The 23,853-nt window shown below is 45.6% G+C and overlaps 1 protein-coding gene across 1 annotated transcript; it reads left to right on the top strand.

Moving 5' to 3' along the window:
- On the top strand, positions 1-23,213 carry SLC13A5 (solute carrier family 13 member 5). The gene is made up of 12 exons (XM_077836546.1): positions 1-105; positions 3,948-4,076; positions 6,054-6,190; positions 8,158-8,372; positions 10,669-10,840; positions 12,027-12,149; positions 12,868-13,080; positions 14,997-15,118; positions 15,819-15,937; positions 17,992-18,153; positions 21,752-21,889; positions 23,085-23,213. The coding sequence occupies exons 1-12, from the start codon at positions 1-3 to the stop codon at positions 23,211-23,213; spliced, it is 1,764 nt and encodes a 587-aa protein (XP_077692672.1).
- Positions 23,214-23,853: the final 640 nt, after the last annotated feature.

Below are 23,853 nucleotides of genomic sequence, written 5' to 3'. Positions count from 1 at the left end.
ATGGCCCCGCCGTGCCTGAGACCCCTGCTGAGGTTCAAGTCCTTCGCCGTCCTCTTCTGCACGCCGCTGCTGCTGCTGGCGCTGCCCCTGCTCGTCCCCACCAAGGTAAGCGGCTGGGGGGGTCCGGATCGCTAGGAGCTGCCGCCTCGGGACCGGCCAGCCCGGGGGGGGGGGGGATGTGGTTCAATGCACAGATCACTTTTCGCTGCTAGCAAAGCCCAGATTTCTCCAGGTTTCCCTCCGGGAGAGGGACCCCCCTCCCCCTTTGTTAATTGCACCAGCGATGCCCAAGGGAATGTTGGAGTCTAGGGCTGAACATCTCCTGCTTGCCCCCCCCCATTTCAGCTCGCTAGCGCTATGGGGGCTCCCCCTGTTGCTGCTCCTTGCCCATGCCCGCAGGGCTGGCAGGGACTTCAGACCGAGCCAGGACCACAGCCCGGTTGGGGCCACGTTTTCACAAGCGCCCAGCATCAATCTAGGGGAACAAGCTGCATCCCTTCCACCACCAGCTGGGACTTCTGGCCATCTGGCCGGGGGTGTCCTCACTGAGGGCATGCCAGCTCCCAAGTTCTCTCCCAGTCCCTGTGTCACTGCAACCTTTCATTCACTGGAAGGACAACGGATGGATTTCTGCCGAGAAATCCGGAGAAGGGTTTGTTTAAATAAATCCAATCAGTTGACTCAAACAGTTCAAATGGTGGGGGGAAAGATTAGTGGTGTTGTTTTTTCACCTTTTACTTCCTGAAATGTAATTCCTCTTTGGGTGATCAGGTTAGTAAATGTAAAGTTTTAAGGACTAGATTAGGATCACTTGCAGGGTAGCCCTCAAACAAACACAAACAAACAAACAAAAATGGTATTTATGTCCCAGGCTATAGCTCAGTCTAGGCAGTAAATGTTACAAAAAGAGCCTCTGAAGTAGAATGAATGCAGACACAAACTGGTTATAAGAAACCCTGCAGTGCCAGGATCTGGCTCACCCACAGACTCAAACATGAAACGTGCCATTTTTACCTTTGTTGTCTTACAACTTTGATACCAAGTTTTTGATCCACAAAGACACTGTTTCAAGTTTTGGCCCATGTATGTTGGTTTTTGTCAGAAGCATCCGCCTCCTCTCGTGGTTAGATCTGGCTTTACCGCTGACTTGCTGTGTTGACGCCTCTGTGCCTCAGTTTTCCCATCTGTGAAACAGGCATGACACAGGCATGTTATGAGGTTTGATATTTGTAAAGCGCTTTGAGATCCTCGCATGAAAAGCTATGTAGGTGCACACCATTATTATTAACTTGTGAGAAGTAAAACATTGTGCCCGATGATTCACCGCTGTGTACCCTGGTGTAACTTGATTTCAGTGGAACCGTGCTAGTGGCTTTTATCTTTTTTGTCTTTTTGGTAAAATCTGAAACCCATGTTTACAGCAAATAATAGAGTCTGGCATAGCTTTTAGGGTCTGGTCTAATTATAATGTGACAACTATTCACTTTTGATTGACCTACATTGCTCGACATATTTTAAACTTCAGAAAAACCTCAGGCATGTTTGTCAACAAAAAATGCCACCGCTTCTGGTTTACCTGTCTAATAACAGCCCTGCCTTTTGGTCAGCTTGAGAGACTCCAGTGGAGGAAAAGGAGGACGTGTGGCACCTTAGAGACTAACAAATTTATTTGAGCATAAGCTTTCGTGAGCTACAGCTCACTCCATCGGATGCAAGTGAGCTGTAGCTCACGAAAGCTTATGCTCAAATAAATTTGTTAGTCTCTAAGGTGCCACACGTCCTCCTTTTCTTTTAGCAGATACAGACTACATGGCTGCTACTCTGAATCCAGTGGAAGAGAAATTCCTATGAGTTGGGGTTGGGGGGGGGACTTCACTGTTGTGGTTTAAAGATGGTAAATATTGTAGGATCAATGCCAAAGCTTGTGATAGGGCTGTGGTGTGCAAGAGTAGCAATACAGACTTCAATAAAGAAGTTTTGTAATTATAAAATTTATAATTTAATGACAGGTTTAATGAGTGTCTAGTGAGGTATTTTGTATTCAGGTATTTGTATTCCTCTGAAACATGTCATCTTAACAGGAGCTTACAGGATTGCATAACAGTTTACTAGAATTCATCAATGATCACTTTCACAACTGCCCTCCAAGAGGACAGATTGTTATGTTTTCTGTCCCTGTTCAAAGAAACAAAACCAACATTCTACAGTTGTTAGTGGTAATCATGACTATATTTTTCTAATCTTAGCGCTTGCTTTTCAGTTTTCTAAACCGGACTGTGCTTGAATTGGCTGTGTCTATAAGAGTTAATTTATAAGCATTGTTGTCTTTTTGAACTTTAAGTAAATTATTTACTCCACATTCTAGTGCTTCTATTGTGAAATTTGTTCAAGAGTAATATTTTCTTTCAGACCCTCACAGCTGTTTCTGTTTTTCACACAGTGGCCAAATGCAATCACATGTGATAAATTCTAACACTTAGCTACTGCTGCAAAACCTAGAATCACATTATAAAGTCCTAGAAACCCTAATTAAGTCTCTTCCCTTGATATCGCTCCTGTACTGTAGCCTATGCAGAATTGTTCTTTACAGAGCATACTCAGTAAATAACCTCCTTCTAAGTTGATAAACATTTCCAATTGCTTGTAAATAACATTTTCTGCTCATATAAAGAGCTTCTCAGCAAAAATAAGCAACACATGCCTGCTTATAAAAACACCTTATAGCACATTTGTGAATATCAACTTCCTGCCTGTTTGTTTTGCCCTCCCCCCCCCCCCCCCCCCCCAAAAAAAAAAATCCTTAAAACCCTACAAACTGTTGTTATAAACACAAGCAAATTGTGAACTATGGAACATTTACACCTGAACCAAAATAATGTTTACAGTCAGTTTATGAATACTTACTTCTCATAAGAAAATTGAATTTACAAACTCTAGCATCACTAGACTATAAAAATGTCTCAACAACAGTTTAACTGGACATGTTCAGAGATTTCTAATCCAGACAACCCCCATGTTAAGAAAACATTATCATTTCAGAGAAATAATTTAATACCTACAAAATAATGACCTTCAGTCAGATGAAAGATTTTTCAAGGGACTACTAGAGATTTTTGGTATCTCAATTGTCAGGTGTCCAACCTGAGACAGCTTAAGGAGGCCTTATGTTCAGAAAGGCAGCGTCGGTCCTGTGAAAATCAGGCCCCTTTTAAGTGTCTTAAGATGAGCACCTGAAAACAGAGACATCCAAAATCATGAATCGCTTCTACACATCTTGGCCTGTAGGCATGGAAGCTCCTGCTTGAATCAAATGCCAGTATGACGGCTGAACATTTAAGTTAGCCATATGTTTGCATTTGTTAGTCTCTAAGGTGCCACAAGTACTCCTTTTCTTTATGGAAATTCTGGTTTTTCCACCCGCTCAGCTTTGGCCTGCAGTCCTTGTGCATTTAAAATGCCCCTAGCTTTGCCCATGCATTGTTTTCCAGGCCAGGCTTTAGGATGTGCTGTGAATGTTCACTTAAGCTAGTTTCTGAATAACTGATTGAGCTGTAAAGATCAAATGTCTCTTTCAGGATTTGGCTTCTTGTGGAGATGGCCTGGAGCCAATTAAATCCAATGGGGAATTGCAGGTATTTGGCACCACTCAGGATCAAGCCCAAAATTCACTTCAGGAGTGAAATCCTGGCCCCATTGAAGTCTGTGGCAAAACTTCGATTGAGTACATTTTTGCCTTTACAATTTAGCAGATTGTACCAGCTGGGTGTCTAAGACTATTTTCTTGGAGAAGAAAACAACACTCCTATTAAAAAGCTCTTTTCCCTCCCCTAAGAGACCACTTGATTAGAACGCTGCCATTTATATCCTGGGATCTACTGGGAGACCCTCTGCATTCAGCTACTCACTTGATTTCCTGTCGCTTGAACCCTTGTTTGCTTGTATTATAGGAGGCCAAGTGTGGCTATGTCATCATCCTTATGGCTGTGTACTGGTGCACAGAGGTCATCCCATTGGCTGTCACAGCTCTCCTGCCTGCTATATTATTTCCGATGTTTGGAATCCTGGAGTCTAAAAAGGTAAGGATTGATTCTAGGTCAGCCTAGGTTTACTCATAAACTTCAGGGGCCCAGACCAGCTTAGACCAGCATACTCCAATGCACCAATGTTTCTGTGCCTATCACATTGGCTGAGTAGCTTTTCATCATGAAGGTAGCACTGATAATATCACCTTGTGTGGGTTACACTGCTGCCCCTAAGTTCTGGTGCAGGTCAGGATCTGGATAGGTTTCATCTCCGTGCTGGTTTTATTGAGAAGATTTGAGCTGGAGTGAGTCAAATCCTGGAAGCAAGTTTTTAAAACGACATTCTAGCAATTGTATGCAGTGTAGCTGTCTCGGTCCCAGGATACTAGAGATACAAGGTGGGTGAAGTAATATCTTTTATTGGACCAGCTTCTGCTGGTGAGAGAGACAAGCTTGCCAGCCAGACATGTGGCTTGAATGCTTGTCTCTCTCACTGACAGAAGTTGGTCCAATAAAAGATATTACCTCACCCGCCTTGTTGTTCTAGCTATTAACATCCCCTCATCTGTATATATTGGACATAGGATTCTTTTTCACTTCCTACTCTTAATGGTCATGTGGTGTTGCTGTGTGCTGTTAAATGACCACTGTGCTCTACCCTAGAGGTGGCTGCACTTTGTGGTGAGTGAAGGGATTCCTCTGTATATAGTTTGTAAAGTGCTTTGGGATCCTTTGAGATGAAATGTACAACATAAGTCTGATTGCTTTCTTCAAATTATTATTTATATTACAATAGTACCTGAAGGCACCCACCAAATTTGGGGAACCATTGTGCCAGGTGCTGTGTAAACACATGGTAAGTGGTAGCCCTATATCTGAGGGGCTTCCAATCTAAACACACAAGATGGATGGGGAAACAGAAGCACAGAGAGATGAAGTGACTTGCCCAAGGTCACACAGGCAGTTCCTGGCAGAGCCTAGACCAGAACCTAGGCCTCCTGGGCTGGGACTCAGTGCTCTATCCCCTGGAGACACTGTCTTTTTAGAACAAGCTCTACTGCATTTTGTAAGGAATTGTTGCCTTTCATAGTGAAATAGGTGTGCTGCTGGACACATATTGGACTCTCCCACCTTAACATCCATCCCCTAAAGCTCTTTCACATGCCAACCTCAATACTCAGCAAACAAACTTGATGGTGAAATTCTACAAAAAGATACAAAACCAACTACATGGTGTGGATTGTGTCCTTCTGTAGTAGCTGGTCCAAACATAGGAGAATAACCTACTACTGCTGCCACCCATGGAGTTATTCTTTCAATGGTAGAGATCTGTGCTTTGGTGCTGAAACTCCTGAGTTCAGACTCCTGAAAAGCCAAGGGATCATTTCAAAAGTGACTCCCGATCAGGGCCTCATACTTTGGGAGATCTTAGATGCTTGAGACAAGATACTTTTAGCAGGGGATGTATGTAACATGCTGCCAAAGAGTGTGCTGTGTCCTCCTTTAGTAGGTGATTGTCATAGAGGATAACAGCCTACTACTTTTGCCAGCAAATGGGCATACTACTCGAGCTGGAATTGTGGAAGTCTGTGTTTTGCTTCTGAAAGTGCCGGGTTCAGTCCTTGCTGGTGACCTGTTGGGGTAGGATTATGGGGCTGATTTTTAGAGGTACTGAGTGACCTTCTGGGCCTTAACATCTCTGAGAATCAGACAGCATACATGCAATACTTAAAGCTACTATACTTCTTATAGTACATGTGAGCAGTTATTTATATTTCATTAGCATCTAGTGGCCCCAACCATCAGAGGCCCCTTTGCAGTAGGCACTGTGCAAACCAGATAAGAGACAGCCCCTGCCCAAAGCAGCTCAGCATCTAAATAGACGAATGGAATTGAGAAAATGTACAGGGTTTGCTCCTGCTCCCACTGAAGTCAGTGGGAGTGGAAAAAGGGCCAGAATACCTTGGCTGTTGACAAATCCAGGCACCCACTTGTGAATCAGACACTGATAGGCAGTTCCTCTCATTGCAGGTGTGTATGCAGTACTTGAAGGACACCAACATGCTGTTTGTTGGGGGGCTGGTTGTGGCAGTAGCCGTGGAACACTGGAATTTGCACAAACGCATTGCACTGAGGGTCCTGCTGATCGTCGGAGTGAAGCCCCCACTGTAAGAGGCCATGTTACACTTGCCTTTCTATCTGTCTGTTATCTGGAGCAACCAAGCTTAGCAGAAGCGTCTTCAGATGCCAGGAGACGAGGGGGAGAGTGTGAGAACTGAGTCACACAGAATGAAGGCGACAAAAGCCTCAGTTGTTTCACTTGCTCTAGGACGGGCTTCCAGAGGTTGTGTATGACCGCAGGAATGATTCAATGTTTGAAAGCCCAGGATGGCTGCAAAGGAAGACGCTCATCATTCAGCTTCCATTGAAGTCAATGGGAGTCTTTCTGTTGAATTAATGGGAGCATGGTTCTGTTCTACCCTAATCTGTACAGGTTCTTTTATTACACTCATCACTATAGTATCTGCTCAGGCCCTTAGTGCCTTGGTCAGTGTGGGTTTCAAGTGCCCAGTGAAGCTCCTAATGCTAGGTGTTCGCGTTTCCCATTTCGGGACACGGTGCCCTTGGATTGGACGTTCGGTTCCTGTTTGAGTTTGACTCTTTGGGGAGCCAGAGTAAAACCACCACAAGCAATAGACTAGAGGTCTCCTGTAGGCCCAACCTGGGCCTGAACCAGACCCAAGCCCACCCAAACCCACCTTGAGGGAGCTAAGTCATTTTCCGACCTGACCTGACCCTTCCCACGAACCTGAGGCAGTGCCGCCATGGGTCAGCAGGGTGGTAGTTGCATGCACTGGCGACTGCATGCCCTGCTCCTGCCGGCTGCCACCTGAGTAAGAGGTGCTGGACTCCTCCGCTCCTGTGGCAGCTGAGAGGAGCAGGCCGCACAGCCACCACCATGCCAGCCCCACAGGCAGGAGGAGAAGAGCTGACCCAAGCCTGAGCGGGTCCAGGAGTTTTCCCACCTGCCCTGCCCCAGATCCGACACTGGTGGTCCGGTCCCAGCGGGTTCAGGTTGTGAAGGGCTCTAGAACAGAGCTTGTAAGTGTGAGGCTGAATGCCCTGATATCCTGTTAAGGCTCAGATCCTGCCCACCTCCCACCCCCCATGGCTCTTAAGTCCCACAGAATTGTTGCGCGTGGGAGGCAGGCAATGGAGAGATCACCCAGGGGGACTGAGCTCAGCCTGTAAGCTGGGGAGCTGCCTTCCAGGGAAGCTCCTTCTTCGTCTGCACAGAGTGAGCAGAGGGCAAATGCATAAGCCCCAGAGGGGCAAGGACATGCCCAGTGGGCCCAGCACAGCATAGGAGGAGTGCAGGGGTAACAGCTGCTGCTACAGCCATGGGCAGTAATAGTGGCTATAAAGTGACTGTGGTGATGCTGCTCAGTCCGGGGGGTTGCGGGGATGGTTTTATTCCCCATGACACCGGCAGAGATCGTCAGCGCAAATCCCCTGTGCTCAAGACACCAGGATTTGGCCCCCGTATTTAATCAGCATATCCATGATGCCGAGATCCCTGTCGCCATTTTCATGAATGCCAAAAACCCGCACCCTGCTCCAGCCAATTATTAGCCGAGTGGAAGATGTAAGTGGCGCCCGTTCTATGTCTTATTTACCCTGGTGCTGACGTTAGTGAGGGAGCAGCCGACACCACAGCTGTTCCATGTTAGCCAGGATCCACCTCCCAAGTCGAGCTCACAATATCAGAGAGTGCAATTTTCCAGATTTCCAACAGTAATCAGAGAGAGAGGCAACCTTGCTTGTGGTTCGCTATTGTGAAATGGCTGCTTTTACGCTGGCTAAATAAGTGCTTCTCGCTAGGGCTTACATGACAATGGAGTTTCTCACAGGGATCTGCGTGGGGCTAACTACTCTGCTGGAGTGAGTCCAATGAAAGCAATGCAGCTGCACCAGCCAAAAATTGGGCAATGGTTTCCTTTTCTGGAACAGGTAGTACATGCCAGAGTGGGGCCTGCTATACAGGGTTGCATGGAAGTAGATTGCGCTGGCTGAAAAGCCCAGAAAAGCTTTCATGGTTATTTTTCTTTCCTTCCTTCTGTTTCTCCACGTGCAGCCTGATGCTGGGCTTTATGGGAGTCACCGCCTTCTTGTCCATGTGGATAAGCAACACAGCCACTACTGCCATGATGGTCCCTATCGTCCAGGCTGTTTTGGATCAGATGAACAGCACAGAGCAAGACCGGACGATTACGGACCAGCCTAACGGGCAAGTGAATTCAGCGATCGAGCTGGAGGAGAAGAACGTTATGAGCCTGACGTCGGTGCAGGGTAAGGGGCTTCCGAGCGGGCTTAATCAGAGTCTGTTTCAATTGCTGTATAAAAGCCTGATTCAGAGCCTGCTGACACAATGAAAAGTCTCATACCGATGTCACTGGGCTTTGGCCCAGGCCCTAGGAAAGCCAGGAGCAGTATCCCGAAAGAAACCCATTAAATATATTAAGGCCCAAATTTTCAAAAATGGCCCCCAGTTCTGGGTGCCTCCCAGCTTTGGGTGCTCAGCTCTCGACACCTGGGGCTTAATTTTCAACTGTGCCAAACACCCCTTCAACCTCAGTGGGTGTTCACTGCCTCTGACAATTACAACCAATGGATAACATTTTCAAAAGCACCTAAATGACTTAGGAGCCGAAGTCCCATTTTCAAAAGGGATTTTGGCACTGAGGAACCTAAGTGTCATTGAGAGTCAAGGGGATTTAGGCTATCAAGTCATTGAGGTACATCTGAAAACTTTATCCACTCTCTTTTTGTTTTGTCCTTGATCAGTGGCCGTTTCTGTATGAAGCAAGTTACGGGGGAAATGATTAAATAATGAGAAACTGGTCGAGCGTTGATCGAACAGAAGCTGCAGCTTCTCAGTGAAGCTGAGCTGGTACTTGCACCCCCATGAAATGTATTCTCCCCCCTCATGGGGATTCTTTGCCTCTCCACATTTGACCGTCTCTTTCTTTGTATTTTGGGAATTTGAGACCCTGATCCTGCAATAGGCAGGATTTTTTTCTGCATAGGCAGAACCCTGCACCCTTACTGAGTCCTAATGTCTTCGCAGGCACAGAGGATCACCTATGCAGAGCTCATTATAGGATGAAGACCTAAAGTGCTTTTCAGGGGAGGAAGGACAGTCTACTTTAGGGGGTATGGCAGTAGATTGGGACTCAAGAAACCTGAATTTAATTAATCAGAAAGTGAATCAGCCCCAGATTCTGTCCGACTTTGGGTAAATCACTTTATCTCCCCCGTGCCTCAGTTTCTCATCTGCAAAATGGGGTTAGTACTTCCCTGCCTCCCAGGGGAGTTGGGAGGATAAAATCCATGAATGATTGTGAGGTGCTCAGATACTGTGGTGACGCAGGACATATAAATGCCTACACAGATTTCACTTGGTGCTTTGTAATAATGCTACCCATTTCTAACTTCAGAGCTGTTGTAATGGCAATAGATTTTATTTTTGTATTCAGTGATACACTATTAATATGGGTGCTTAATAAAAAAAAAAAAAAGTGGGGTCAACTGGTCTCAGTTTCCATGGTGATTTCACGCAGTCCAACAACATAATGTGTGTTTCCAGATTAGGTCCTCATCCACAAGACGCAACAGGATGGACACAATATTACTAGAGCAAATACAGGCCTGATGTAAGCAGACACAACTCCATTGATCTTAGCGGTTCTACCAAGACTGAATTGGATCCTATGTTTTCTCTGGATCTATTGGAAGCCTCCAATGTTAGTTGTGGGTTTCTGCCCTGGTATGTGAATAGTACCATCACTGTAATATCTGAGCAGCTCCTAGATATTAATGAATTCACCTCACAACTCCTCTCTATGGTAGGGAAGTGTTGTTACCCTCATTATACAGAGCAGGAAACTGAGGCACAGAGGGTATGTCTACACTGTATTGTAAACCCAGGTCTGTGTGACCCGGGCTTGTGGACTCAGAATTTCCAAGCCCATGCTTGAGGGTCCACACTGCATTGTAAACATAGGTTTACAATTGCTGGACCCAGGTCACACAGCCACACTAACATATCCATTCTCCACTACACAGACCTTTTGACTTGGGTCTGCGGCTTGACCTGTGTCCACACTGTAGAATGGCAGGTCTTGGACCAGCGTCACAGTGGAACTTGGCCTTTGACCTACCCCCACTAGCAGGGTCCTAGGACCTGGGTCTTGAGCACTTGCCGACCCGAGTCAGATTGATTTGTGTGTAGACGGAAGGGGCGTTTGGGCTCAAACCTGAGTCGGAGCCCAGGCTTACCATGCAGCGTAGACATACCCAGAGAGGCAAAACAACTTTCCTAAGGTCTCACAGAAAGTCTGTGGCAGAGCCAGGAATCGAACCCTAATCTCCAGAGTCCCAATTCAGTGCCATAGCCACAGGACCATCCTCCCTTCTCTTTGCCATGAGCATTATTATAAGATGATATGAGGCAATAATCAACATAGCTTGGCATTAATTAAAATAAGAGGCATAGACAAATTGCAGCTCCAAGAACATTGCCCCTGTTCTGAGTTTTGTGTCGCCACTGTTTTACGAAAGGCAAGTTCGTATTTGTTATTTCCAGTCATAGGTAATGGCCACGTTCCTGATGAACCCAAAGCTCCTGGTGATCGGGAAGTGAGGAAACGCATCAGTAAGGGGATGACACTGTGTGTGTGCTATGCTGCTAGTATTGGAGGAACTGCAACGCTCACCGGAACGGGGCCAAACCTGGTTTTGAAAGGCCAGATGAATCAGTAAGTTGTTCTTACCATTTCTCCTTCAGCCTCTTAAATGGTCTCACTCCGCTTTTTGACCAGCACAACTGAAAGTCTTAGTTGGTGGCTGCTGATCTTGGTTCTAAGAGTTATCTGTGTGTATGTCATGGGCTTTGCCTAATCATCTTCTGCTCAGGCGCAAGTGAGTCGTTTGATATCTAAATCAAAGTTTCCCAGTCTGTCATTGTAGCCCACTGGGTTTAAGTCTACACTGCATTGTAAACCCAGGTCTGTGGGACCCGGGCTTGTGGACGAGGTGTTTCCAGGCCTGTGCTTGAAGTGTCCCCACTGCATTGTAAAGCTGAGCTCGCAATTCCTGCACCCAGGTCTCTCAGCTGATTTCTGCTGGAGAACCAGTAGCCCCAGCAGTCAGTAGACCACTAGGTTTCAAAAATCCATCTGGCCCAAATGGAACCAGTAGAAAATGTGCAACTGATATTTACAATAGAGTCTCATCCATTACTGACTCTGAATGCAAAATTCCAGGCACAAAGTTAGAGACTGTTTTTAAAAATGTGTCCTATCTCTTTAGAAACTAAGAGCCAAACCTAGGTCCCATCAAAGTGAATGGAAGTTTTGTTGTTGGTTTCAACAGAAGCAGGATCATGCTTTAAATTCCTGTCTTCTTGAAGATCCCCTTAGTTCTAAAGAGTTAGGGGAAGGGAATGCTGAAAGCATAGGTGGTTGAGCAGATTTGTTGCAAGCAGAATATTGCCCAAGGTTTTTGATAGGGCACCTGTGGGTCTTTAAACTGGGTTTATGTCATACGGGTCCAAAATAGTCAAACACAAGTTATTTGGGCTCAATAAATGGGTAGCTGGATGAAATGCAATGAGCTATGATATGCATGTATTCAGACTAGATGATCTAATGGTCCCTTGTAGCCTTAAGCTCTATGAATTATGAAAAATAGCAACGTGGGCTGCTGTGTGCAATTAATGTAAAACATTCGATAAAGAACAGTGGAAATTTCAGTCATGGCATTTATAGTCTGAAGTCCATGAGAGTCTCTCCACTGACTTCAGTTGGCTTTGGATGAGGCCCTTATGGGTGAGCGATGGATGAGCCCGGAGGCTCTTATATTAGTCCAATTAGCGCATATAGACGGGAGAATATACTCAAACGATTTGACCTGGGTACAGAAACCATTGTTTTCTCTCTTCAGACTGTTCCCTGAAAATGGTGATGTCTTGAATTTTGCTTCCTGGTTTGGATTTGCATTTCCAAATATGCTTCTGATGTTGATGTTATCTTGGTTTTGGCTCCAGTTTTCATTCATGGGGTTCAAGTAAGTATAAAAATATAATGTTATGGGCCAGATCCTCAGCAGGTGTAAATCCGCTGTGAATCTGGCCCTCTTGGTTTGTCTTTTTATCATCAGGTATATGTTCCTGAGATTACATGATGCCTAGGTCTACAATCTGGAAGCACAGTACTGTATAGACAAGGAATGACATATGTCACATAACATTGTATCTTAGTAGAAACTTCACATATGTACAACCGTCTGTGGTGAGATTGAACTGTGCTTGTTACAACCACATTTGTAATTAGTGTTTATTTTCTAGTAGAACTTAGAGTCCACAACTGAGATTGAGGCCCCATTGTGCCAGGCACTGTACACTCACTTAGTGAGAGACAGTCTCTACCCCAAAGAGTTTATAATCTAACTAGGGGAGGGAAAACAGAGGCAAAGAGAGGTGAAGTGATTTGCCCAAGGTCACGCAGTAGATCTGTGGCAGAGCCAAGAAAAATCTAGCTCTCCTGACTCCCAGTGCAGGGCCTGGGCCCCAGGCCACACATCTCAGCAAGAGATGGTAACCAGTGGCAGCTATGTGCAAAGGATAAGACAGGGGTTCACTTTATAGCACACTGCAGCTGTAGCCATTCTAGGCGATAGGTAACATGGTTCTGCACCCTACATGGCGAGTGTCAAAGTGGATTCACTAGTAATTTTCTCTTGCAAGCAAATATTTACAACTTTTTTTTTTTTTTTTTTTTTAAAGTTTTAGGGAAATGTGGGGCTGCGGGATGGAAAGAACTGACAAAGAGAAAGCTGCTTTTAATGTGCTCAAGGCAGAGCACCGGAAACTAGGCTCCATCTCCTTTGCTGAATTCAATGTCCTCATGCTCTTCATTCTACTGATTCTCCTGTGGTTTAGCAGAGACCCAGGCTTCATTCCTGGCTGGGCCACCTTCCTCTTCAATAAAGATGAAGAGTAAGTTTGAATCCTGCAGTGTTTTGGCTGACTTAGTTATACTGTATATGGCTCTACTCCCGTTTGATCCTTAGGGGCATTTAATTCAGTTCCTGTCTCAAGTAACACATGGAAGTTGTTTGATGGGTCTGATTTCTAGTTCTCATTTGTTGCATAGCACCAAACCACCGGATAATTGACAATCTCTGCTCTGAAGAGGCACAGCTAGCAAGCGGGCCACAGCCTAAGACTGGCACAGCCAATGTGAGGGGAATTCATGCTGTTTGTGTCTCAATCCAATTTGTTTATTCATTTCTATTAGCCCTTCAATTTTATGAGTTAAGATCAGATTGAACATCATTTTAATATGCAGTAAATGTCATGTGCAAAGGAAATCTATCTGGCACCCACAAGGAAATTGACTCAGAGATTTGAAAGGCTTCTCCATCTTCCTCCTATGCTCCTAACCTTGCACCCTAGTTTTAAAGGGAAACATAATTAAGACCATTTCTTGCCACACCCCACCCGTGCTGCAGTGTTTGAATTCATTTGGCTGCCTGTCGAAGTGTCTTTACTCATCTCACACACACCAGTCTCACTTGTGAGCTGATGTTTATGATGATGATTTGTTTATTAAACTGCTTGTTTATTATTGTTTGTTAAAAATGCACCAACTACACTACAGAAAATATATGCATAAGTGAGACTCTTTTCTTTGAAATATGAAAGAAACATGTTAAATATCTATGCCCTGGGTGTTGTTTTGAGGACTTGGTATTTGCTAGGGTATAACAGTTTTCAAAAGTACATAAGTGACTTTGGAGCCTAAATCCATTTTCAAAAGTGATTTAGGACCTCCCAGCTTAGATGCCTAAGGTAGGTCTACACTGTAATCGGAGGTGTGATTGCACCATGGGTAGATATACGTGAGCCAACTTTAATCTAACTAGTTTGGGTACCAATAGCAGTGAAGCCAAAATAGCTTGGACTTGGGCATAGCCTAGCTACCTGAGAAAGTACCCATGTACAACATGTGTTTCAGTCACACCTCTGATTGCAGTGTGGATGCACACTAAATCCCATTGACTTTTAGTGAGACTTAGGGCTTGTCTATACTTACCATGGATCGATGCTGCAGCGATCGATCCACCGGGCGTCGATTTAATGGGTCTAGTGAAGACTTGCTAAATCGACCGCTGATTGCTCTCCCATCGACTCTGGGAGTCCACTGGAAAAAGAAGCATTAGGTAAGTCGACGGGAGAAACTTGCAATACTCTAGATACCACAGTAAGTCGACCTAAGCTATGTCAACTCCAGATACATTATTCATGTAGCTGGAGTTGCATAACTTAGGTCGACTTAAACCCGCAGTGTAGACCTTCCCTTAGACTTGTTAGTGCCCAAGTCACTCTTGAAAATGGGACTTCAGCTCCTTAGCCACTTAGTCTGCAAAGGAAATATTTTCAAAGGGCCTAAATCCAAGCAGGGTTCTAGTCCTGGCATTCATTCAACCTTTGGCAAGTTAATTAGCATTCCGTGCCTCAGTTTCCCCTGGATACTAGGAGGATGATAATACTTCCCTACTTAACAGAAGTGTGGTAGAGAAGACACTTTGAGATCTTTCAATGGAAGGCATGACGGAATTGCAAAGTGATATTAAGTAAGATGATACAAATGTGGAGTTTTGCAAGTCTGGATATCAGAATCTGCAATATCAGGGTACAAAATGTTGCTAAATTCTTAAAGACTGATTAGAGAGATTGTACAGACAAAAGCAAAAAGGACTTGCGGGTTACCATGTACTAGGACAATGGTATGGGTGTGTGCTGGATGGATGCCATGTACTGAGACAACAGTACACATGCTGGATGCGTGCCATGTCTTGAGACAATGGTGAACCATATCCTGCTAACCTGCCCTCTGCTTTTTCTTTTAGGTACGTTACTGATGCCAGTGTAGCTCTCTTTGTTGCACTACTACTGTTCATAGTTCCTGCCACTAAACCCAAATTCAACTGCTGTAGTCAAAACAGCTTTAGCCCTGACCAGAACAGAGAAGGTAATGGAAGGAGAAATTGACAATATTGATGCTTGTCTTGGAGCCCAGCTTTGTGATTCTATGGTGAGATCACAACTCACCGTGCTGAGATTGTGAAGCCATTCCTCAGCTCCCGCTGATGGCGCTAGAAGAAGTGCTCCTTTGTGACTTAGGGCTTGTCCGCAGGAACCGTGAGCGTACTGCAGACTGGGGTGTAAATCTACCCTAGGCCAGCCTGCCATGTGCTGTCTGTGCAGACCCTGCTGCTGCATGCTAAATGTTCCCTAGTATACACTGTCCTACTCCTGTTTCAAAGCAGGGTAGATCAGAGTGTGCTGCGAAACTTTCAGTGTGTGTCCGCATGGAGCCTGGGGACAGTGAGTGTGCAAAAGACTAGTGCAGGGCAGATTCACACTCCAGCTTGCTGCGAACTAAGTGTTTGTATAGATAAGCCCTTAGTGTGTGCAGTTCCTGGGAGCTAATCCCACTTAGTTACTGCTGGCATTTGACCATAACCCTTGTATATCACTGTTCACCTGAAATGGGCAGTTTTCTCACTAGCATGCCTGTCCTGGGCTATCGCATACACTGTGTGTCATTGGGTTTTAGCGCTTCCTTTGCACTGGGGTGGTAGTAAGTGCACATCCAAGGCTATACACTCGGAAAATGTAGGTGTCTTCATCTTCTCACAGCATTCTTTGCTCTGCTTTTATCTTTTTAGTGATGAAAGAGCCCTTTTTCCCAGCCCCGTTGCTAAGCTGGAAGGTGGTTCAGAGGAAGATGCCCTGGAACATCGTGCTGCTGCTAGGAGGAGGATTTGCCTTGGCCAATGGAAGTGATGTATGTCCTCACCTCTGGGCGCCATTGACTCTAAGGGTGACCTTTCTGCTCTGCTTTTTGGTCCCTTGTTAGTAGTAACAGGTCCAAAGCAAAGCGGCATCTGAACCAATGCTTAATTTGTGCCAGGGCTGAGCCCCGCCACCTCTGGGCTTGGCACTTCATAGCCCCAGCACCACTGGGCTTGCTGCGTCAGTTATGAATGCAAACAAAATTGCTTGAGAGACGGCATCTCTTTCATTACAAATTAAGCACTGATCTGGACAGTAACTTGAACCATTTAGCAGCTCAGCCCGTTCTCTATTTATTAGCGTAATTGTTCTCTGGTTAGGATGGGTGTGCCTCAGGGATTGAACTCCAGGAGTTCAAGTGCTTCTCCAAAACACCTGAGCCTCCAGAATCTGCAATATTGATAGGAAATCTTCTTTGAGGTTTCCTTAGCACAAATAGCAGGAGAGCGGCCTTCCTTGTTGTCTATTGTCACCCCCAGTTCTACTCCTGGCCAGACAACAGAAGTGCAGCAATGCATCTAAGAGTTTCAGAGCTGTTCTGGATTTGTTTAGAAGGGATGTAAATCTTCATACTTCAGGGCATAAACCAAACACTTACTGAAGGGATTAAGGAAGCCTTTCTCTCTCTAGGGGCAGGTTACTCCATAATCATCCACTAGGGCAGTGGTTCTCAAACTTTAGCAACCTGAGGACCCCCATTTTGATTTACATTTTTCTGGGGACCCCAAAGCCTCCTGCTCAGCCCCAAGGCCTCACTCCTGCCCACCTCTTCCCACCCCCCCACTCACTCCATCCCCCCTCCCTCCATTGCTCGCTCTTCCCCACTCTCTCTCACTTTCACCAGGCTGGGGTAGGGGGTTGGGTGCAGGAAGGGGTGTGGGTTCTGGGAGGGAGTTTGGGTGCAGGAGGGAGTGAGGGGTGTGGGCTCTGACTGGGAGGGAGTTTGGGTGTGGGAAGGGGTGCGGGCTGCGTGTTCTGGGAGGGAGTTTGGGTGCAGGAGGGAGTGAGGGGTGCGGGCTCTGGGAGGGAGTTTGGGTGCGGGATGGGGTGCAGGCTGCACTTTCTGGGAGGGAGTTTTGATGTGGGAGGGGGTGTGTGCTCTGGGCTGGAGCTGGGGTGCGGAAGGGGGTGAGGGGTGCAGGCTCCAGCCAGACGGCGCTTATCGCGGACCCCAGTTTGAGAAACGCTGCGCAAGGGGGTTTCTTGACCCTTTCTTTGAAGTGTGTGGTAGTGACTGCCATCAGAGAGAGGACACAGGACTCGCTGGGCCACTGCTCTGATCCAATGTTCCAAACTTCAGAAAACATTCAATTCCGCTCTAGAAATAGGCAAGGATTTGCAAGAACCCTGACTCCATGAAACCTGTTCCACGCATCCCTGTTGAGATGGGTCTGATCAGAACCCCAGATCCTCAAACTGCCAAGCTTTGAGGAAGTTCACATACTGATCCCAAACTTTGTGGCTGGGCTGTCCTTAAATGATAGGCCAGACCAAAGCCCTAGATTGGAACGTTGCCCAGGCATTGGAACAGGAGGATCCAAAGTATGGTGGTTTTGGACTGCGTAGCAGAAAACCTTTGTAAGCCACTGAGTTAATCTCTGATAGTATTCATGAAGGAAAACACAGTCAATCAATTCAGTGCCTTCAGAAGCCTTAGCAATTCTTTCAGTGATTCCTCTGAGCAATTCATTAAATGTTTGCAGTTGTGTGGCTTCCTTGGTCTCTGGTATAACTCAGTATTGAACTTCTATGTGGCAAAAATGTGAGTACTTTCTGACCAGAATATGAGAGAATAAATCCGACTTAATTTCCAACTGGCAGGGAATCTCTTTCATTATTATTATTATTTTATTATTTAAGAAAGATCACAATACCTGTTCTATAAATGACCTGGTTTGTTTGCTCTTGAATGATCTAACCACTAATGTCGATGGCGTGTTTTCATATGTGTATTTGGATTTGGCAATACATTCCATGCAGTAGGAGCTATTATGGATGGCCTAGAGTTCTGTGTCTTCCTGAAATGCTCCTCTTGATTTTTGTCAGGCTTCTGGTCTGTCGAAATGGCTGGGTGATCAGATGACCCCATTGCACGCTGTCCCACCATGGGCCATTGCAGTGATACTTTCACTTGTTATTGCTGTCTTCACCGAATGCACCAGTAATGTAGCTACGGCCACCCTTTTTCTACCTGTCTTTGCGTCCTTGGTAAGATTTTTTTCTTATTGGGTTTTCTCACTGCTGATCTGGAAAATTGATTTAAAAATCCAGGAAAAATTGATAAAGTCTTTAAAAATGGAGCAATACCACATTTAGTGCCATAAGCCAAGGGACTTTGTATGCAAATAGGGTTACTCCAGAAAGCATCTAGCAAACAACCCATCAGATAGCAAAGCTGGCTCTAGTGCTGGGGAAAAAAAAAGGCCAGACTTGCAGCTCTGGAGTCCTTTATTTATCCACAGGATAGGTATCAAACAGGCAGCGGCACTGCAAACTTCCCTGGCACTGCCCTGCCACTGTGCATCAACCTTGATGGTCCAACTCTTGGAATGAGAAAGTAATTCAGCCTCCTTGGCCCCTCTCCTGAGATTAACTGGCCTCCTGATAGGCAATGCCAACTGCGATGGTGGTTTGTGTGATGTGGGCACTTGTCCGCGGGAAAGTGGACTGAGCCACCAACTCATTTAAAATAGCTTACCCAACACCAGTCAGCTGGTGAGGATTTTTGGTCACTCGAGCTGTATTCAACCAGCAGCTTGGAGGTTAAAAGTCCTATCTTGCATCCCCCCTATGCGCTCGGGAGTCCCCACCAAAAACATTTCATTTCTTTAGTCTTTCTTTCAGGGGCGCACCACTGAAGTCAATAGACCCTAAACACAAGCTTAAAATTAAGCACATGTGAAGTACGTAACCGTATGCATATGCTTAAGTGCCATTGAAGCCAATAGGGATAGACTTAAGCATGTGCATAAATGCTTTTCTGTCTTACAGAGGGGCACGTTTAGTACTGAGGGCTTGGTTTTTCCATTGCCTTGCACCTTGTATGCTCATTTACCCCAGTGCAAAGTGAGTATAAAATGTGTGTAAAGCCGCACTATTCTGAGTTTAACACTTTACCCCCACTTTGCACAGGTGTAAATGATGACCCAAGGTGTAGGGCAATGGGGCCTTGAACCTTGACTGTATATAGTTGGTGAAACACTTTAGGATCTCTTGGGATTACAAATGCCATGTACATGTAAAATGTTGTTTTTCTCTGCTGTGACAGTCTTCCTGCAGGGCTCTAGATTTTTTTTTTTCACCTAGATTTTTGTTCTCCTTTGTTAAAATCCAACACTCTTCATTCATTTCCTTGGATGTTTCAGCCATCTCTGTCTCTTTTGCTAGAGCACTGAAGACAAGAGCATCCTTATAGGGTTCATTGTGCCATTTCTGCAGAACAGAATATTTTTAAACTTTAAGACGACACACAAGGAGAGGAATAAAAATGGTCACAGCCTTTTTTGAGCAGAGTTGGCACCACAGCAAATAGATAGCTTTGTCTTTATTTGTAAAGAGTTTTAGTCTTTTCTTTTAAGTAAAATTATCCTGACCCAGGCTGCTTAGCTGGCAGTGACTTAAATTGACACACAAGTTCTGGGGACTGAAGAATCCCACAAAACAGGCATAATGTTTAAAGTCTTGCTCTGTGAGCCTAGTAATTACAATCAAGTCCCTGTGTCGCTCTGACAAACCCTCTCAAAGTGTTGGTAGAGATCAAACAAAAGAACTCCATGTACATTTGACCAGAACCCCAAATTATACCATGCAGAGGGGGAAAAAAAGCATCAAGTATCTGCATCTGCAGTCAAAAGTGAATTGTGAAGTGAAATAAAGCAGCCATGTAGCAAGTCGCGTTTAGGAGAAAAAATTCCATGTGTGGGAATGTAGAATTTAATGGAACCTATCCAGTGTTGTCAGCTCTGTAAATACAAAACTGGAGAGAATACCTAGAAGATCCAAGAGGACAGAGCAGAGCTATAACTAGGAATTTCAGCGTCCAGGGCGAGCAAGCATATCTGTGCCCCCCTGGGTTTTTTTCCGGCATTTCTCCACTCCCACAGCTTTGCACCCTGGGCAGCTGCCCTGCTCACCCTGCACTGGTTACAGGCTTGGGACAGGCATTGTATATGTTTTATTTAGAAGAGGTGGACAGTAGTAAAATAAGAATGTAAAGCCAGCATGAGGAATATGATTCATCAAATGCATAAACAGCTTTTTAAAATACAACAGATATTAAATGGTGACGATGGAGATACTTAGTTGAATGCAATTTCAGGACAAGTGAAACCTGCCTTTTCAGAATTCATATAGAGTGCGATTCAGTGTATAGTGAAGTAATAATGAAATTTGGCACTCTTTGGACCAGATCCTCTTCTGGCATAAATTAAAGCAGCTTCACTGAAGTCTGTGAAGTTACACAGATTATACCAGCTGAAGGTCTGGACCTCCGACCTTCTTTCCAAACCTCACAGGGAGGTCGTTGAGGATAAATACATGTTAAGGGCTGTTATAAAGCGAACTGTCACCAATTGTCCTCCATGTTCACTGAAGGTAGGACAAGAAGTAATGGGCTTAATCTGCAGCGAGGGAGATTTAGGTTAGATAGTAGAGAAAACTTTCTGACTGTCAGGATAGCTATGATCTGGAATAGGGTTGCAAGGGAGGCTGTGGACCCTCCATCATAGGAGGGTTTTAAGAACATGGACAAACACCTGTCAGGGATGTTCTAGGTTTACTTCGTCCTACCTCAGTGCAGGGGGCTGAGACCTTTAAAGGTCCCTTCCAGCCCTACATTCCTAAGATTCTATGACTGTGAGGCTCTCAGATACTATGCTAATGAGGGCCCTATAAGTACCTCAGATACATAGATAGAGCACCTTCAAAGGGATTTGAAAACATTATGGAGCCAAAATCTGCCCTCGGATATGCCTGTGCAGTTGCCTTTGGATTGGATGGGGAATTGGGTGCCCCACTAAGGGCAAAATTTATTATTCTTGTAGCGCCTAGGAGCCCCAGTCGTGAACTAGGTAGGTGCTGTTAAAACATAGACCAAGAAAATTTAGCCCTAATCCTTTACCCTAAACCTCATAAATACCCCGTGAGGTAAATAAGTGTTTGTTTTACATTTTATAATGGTATCCCCATTTTACAGATAGGGAACTGAGACAGAGTTCTGGAGGGCCTGATTTTTCAAAGGTGCTGAGCACCTAGAGCTCCCATGACTCCAGCTTAAGTGGTGGGTGCTCAGCAGGTCTGAAAATCAGGCCTTCAGGGTGGGATTTTCAGAAGAGATCAGTGCTGGCCTAGAACCACCCCCCTTGAAGTCAGTGGTGAAAAGCCCATTGCCTTCAATGGGAACTGAGCTAGGCCAATGCTGAGCACGTCTTTAAATCCCACGCCAAATGACTTGCCCAAAGACACAAGAGCCTGTGCCAGATCCAGGATTAGACCTGAATACTTCCTATCATCTAGTCTTGCATTCAAACCATTAACCCATGTCCCTCTCTCTGGAAATAGGATGGGAGCCTTGACCCACATCGATAACGTGCAGTGTGCAATACGGAGGTCTGGTTAGAATGACTTTTCTGTTGAGTGAAGCAGTCCTTTGCTATGAGAGGAGTCCAGTGCGTCATGAATATACTGTTCAGAAGTGACTCATACGGGGGGATGAACAGACCTGCTGTGTCTGTGGGATCTCACAGGCTTTCTGCCGGCTTCTATTTCTGAACAGCACTAACTCTACGTCTGGTCTGTTTTCCCCCAGTCGCAATCAATCGAGGTCAATCCCTTGTACATCATGATCCCTTGCACTCTCAGTGCCTCTTTTGCCTTCATGCTACCTGTGGCAACACCTCCAAACGCGATAGTGTTTTCCTACGGTCACCTCCGGGTTTTGGACATGGTAAGATGATGACGACGATTCCCTGGTCATTTGCCTAAGCTTTCCATTACCCTCTTCCGTAAATAGCATGGATGTCGCCTAGTTTTATGGTCCTGCATTTCCAAAGTTCCCTTGGCTGTTGAGGGAGACGTGTAAACAACCTCAGCCTCAATGCTACGGCCCCATTTTGTGGTCGCGTTGTAATAGGAACCCGCATGTAAAAAGCCGTGGAGCTTCGCTCCAAGTAATTGCCATGCAGGATAAAATTGCTGATTCTGCAGTCTGTCGTTTCGTCTTTTATACGTACAGGGTAAAACTGTGCTCACTGCAACCTCGTTGCCTTCAATAGGTTTGCATCAGCGTCACAAGGGGCCTGATCCTGTGCCCATTGTGGCCAATAGCAAAACATCCTCCTCCAATGTGAGTAAGATTGATCCTGCAATTGATAGGGTGCAGGCGAACTGCTGCACCATGCAGAGACATACTGAAGTCAATGGGGCTCTCTGCAGTCCACCCATGTGCACCGATGCAGCTGCGCCACTGTAAGCTCGCTCGTGTAGCCACTCTACCATTGGCTTCATTCCTCCAGCCCCTGCAAGTGACCGTCACTATGTCAGTGGGAGAAGCTTGCCTGCTAACATAGCACTGTCCACATCAGCACTGAAATCGGCATAAATTATGTCACTTAGCCTGGGTGGCTAATTCACACCCCTGAGCAACATAACATGTCAACTTAAGCTGTAGCATAGCCATGGCCTCATTGTGGCAGAATCCGGCCGTTAGCCAATAAATGCATCTTGTTTGACAACAAGGTGGGTGAGGTAGTATCTTTTGTTGGACCAGCTCCTATTGGTGAGAGAGAAACAAGTTTCCGAGTTAATCCAGTAAAAGATATGACCTCACCCACCTTGTCTCTCTAATATCCTGGGACCTACGTTGCATACAAGAATGGATGCTATCTTGTTTCACAGTTTTTCAAGAGTCCAAACTAATTACAGAGCTAAGAGTTTGCACCGTGTTCCATGGCAGTTCCATTTATGGAAGAACACCAAACAGCCAGTACAATGGTTCTCTTTCTGCTTTACTAGGATGAAGGGTCTAAGAACACCTTCAAGTTTCTTCATTGTGTTTATGTTCATGAGTTTATGCTCGGGTCTTCTGAGACTCATTTGTGCTGGTGTGTGTGTTTGTTTGTTTTTTTTATCTTCCCCTCCAGGCTAAATCTGGAATAGTGATGAACATTATTGGAATCCTCTGCATCACTTTGGCCATCAATACCTGGGGACGTCCCATGTTCAGCTTGGACACGTTCCCATCCTGGGCCAATGCCACAGCTGGAAAGTGAGCAGTGAAGAATTTATCAGAAAACCCAAAGGAACCCTAGTACTGTTTCCTCCTTGCCCCACGTCCTGTCTAGAGCCTTATCAGCACCTCGGATGCTGGGTTAGGATGAATGCAACCTTCTGAGGTTTAATTTTCAGGTCAAATGCAAATCAACTCATTCCAGCCGTGACTGAGCCATGAGTGCTGCTTCCAGACAGCAGTCTGAGGAGCTGTGTCCGTGTCATGCCTGTGATCTCTGCGTGCAAGATGGGGATGTAGCTCAAGATTTTACTTAACTTTATTAAATGGAAGAGAGGCTGTGCTGCTAAAAAAATGAATTGAACCTCCATGTAACTAGTGTGCATTTGGAAATCATTAGCATCGGACGCCACGTACAGTCTGAGGCCTGCTGCAGTTCCTTAACGTCCTCCAGTGTCCGCCAGTCCGTAGCCACGCCAAGCGTCCCCGGCTGTCACTGGCAGGCTAATGCAGGAATGGTTCATTTAGACTGGGCTCAGCAGTGCAGTGAGAACTATTCCTTCCAAGTACAGAGCCAGCAATGTTCCCTGAGGCCTTGTCATCACTCCCAAATGCTCGCAGTGAAGAGTCGGGTTGACTAATACCAGGCTGACTGACCATGACTTGGCATCAGGCAAGGCTGA

The sequence above is a fragment of the Eretmochelys imbricata genome, chromosome 17 (assembly GCF_965152235.1).
Source record: "Eretmochelys imbricata isolate rEreImb1 chromosome 17, rEreImb1.hap1, whole genome shotgun sequence".
NCBI lineage: Eukaryota > Metazoa > Chordata > Testudines > Cheloniidae > Eretmochelys > Eretmochelys imbricata.
This window is presented reverse-complemented; position numbering and strand designations above follow the sequence as displayed.

Bases quoted from the DNA above. Each gene is read 5' to 3' on its own strand.
- SLC13A5 (XM_077836546.1), top strand. From the start codon at position 1: ATGGCCCCGCCGTGCCTGAGACCCCTGCTGAGGTTCAAGTCCTTCGCC. The intron at 10,841-12,026 runs GTAAGTTGTTCT...TTCTCTCTTCAG, and splicing joins TTGAAAGGCCAGATGAATCA to ACTGTTCCCTGAAAATGGTG. The intron at 12,150-12,867 runs GTAAGTATAAAA...TTTTTTTTAAAG, and splicing joins TTTTCATTCATGGGGTTCAA to TTTTAGGGAAATGTGGGGCT.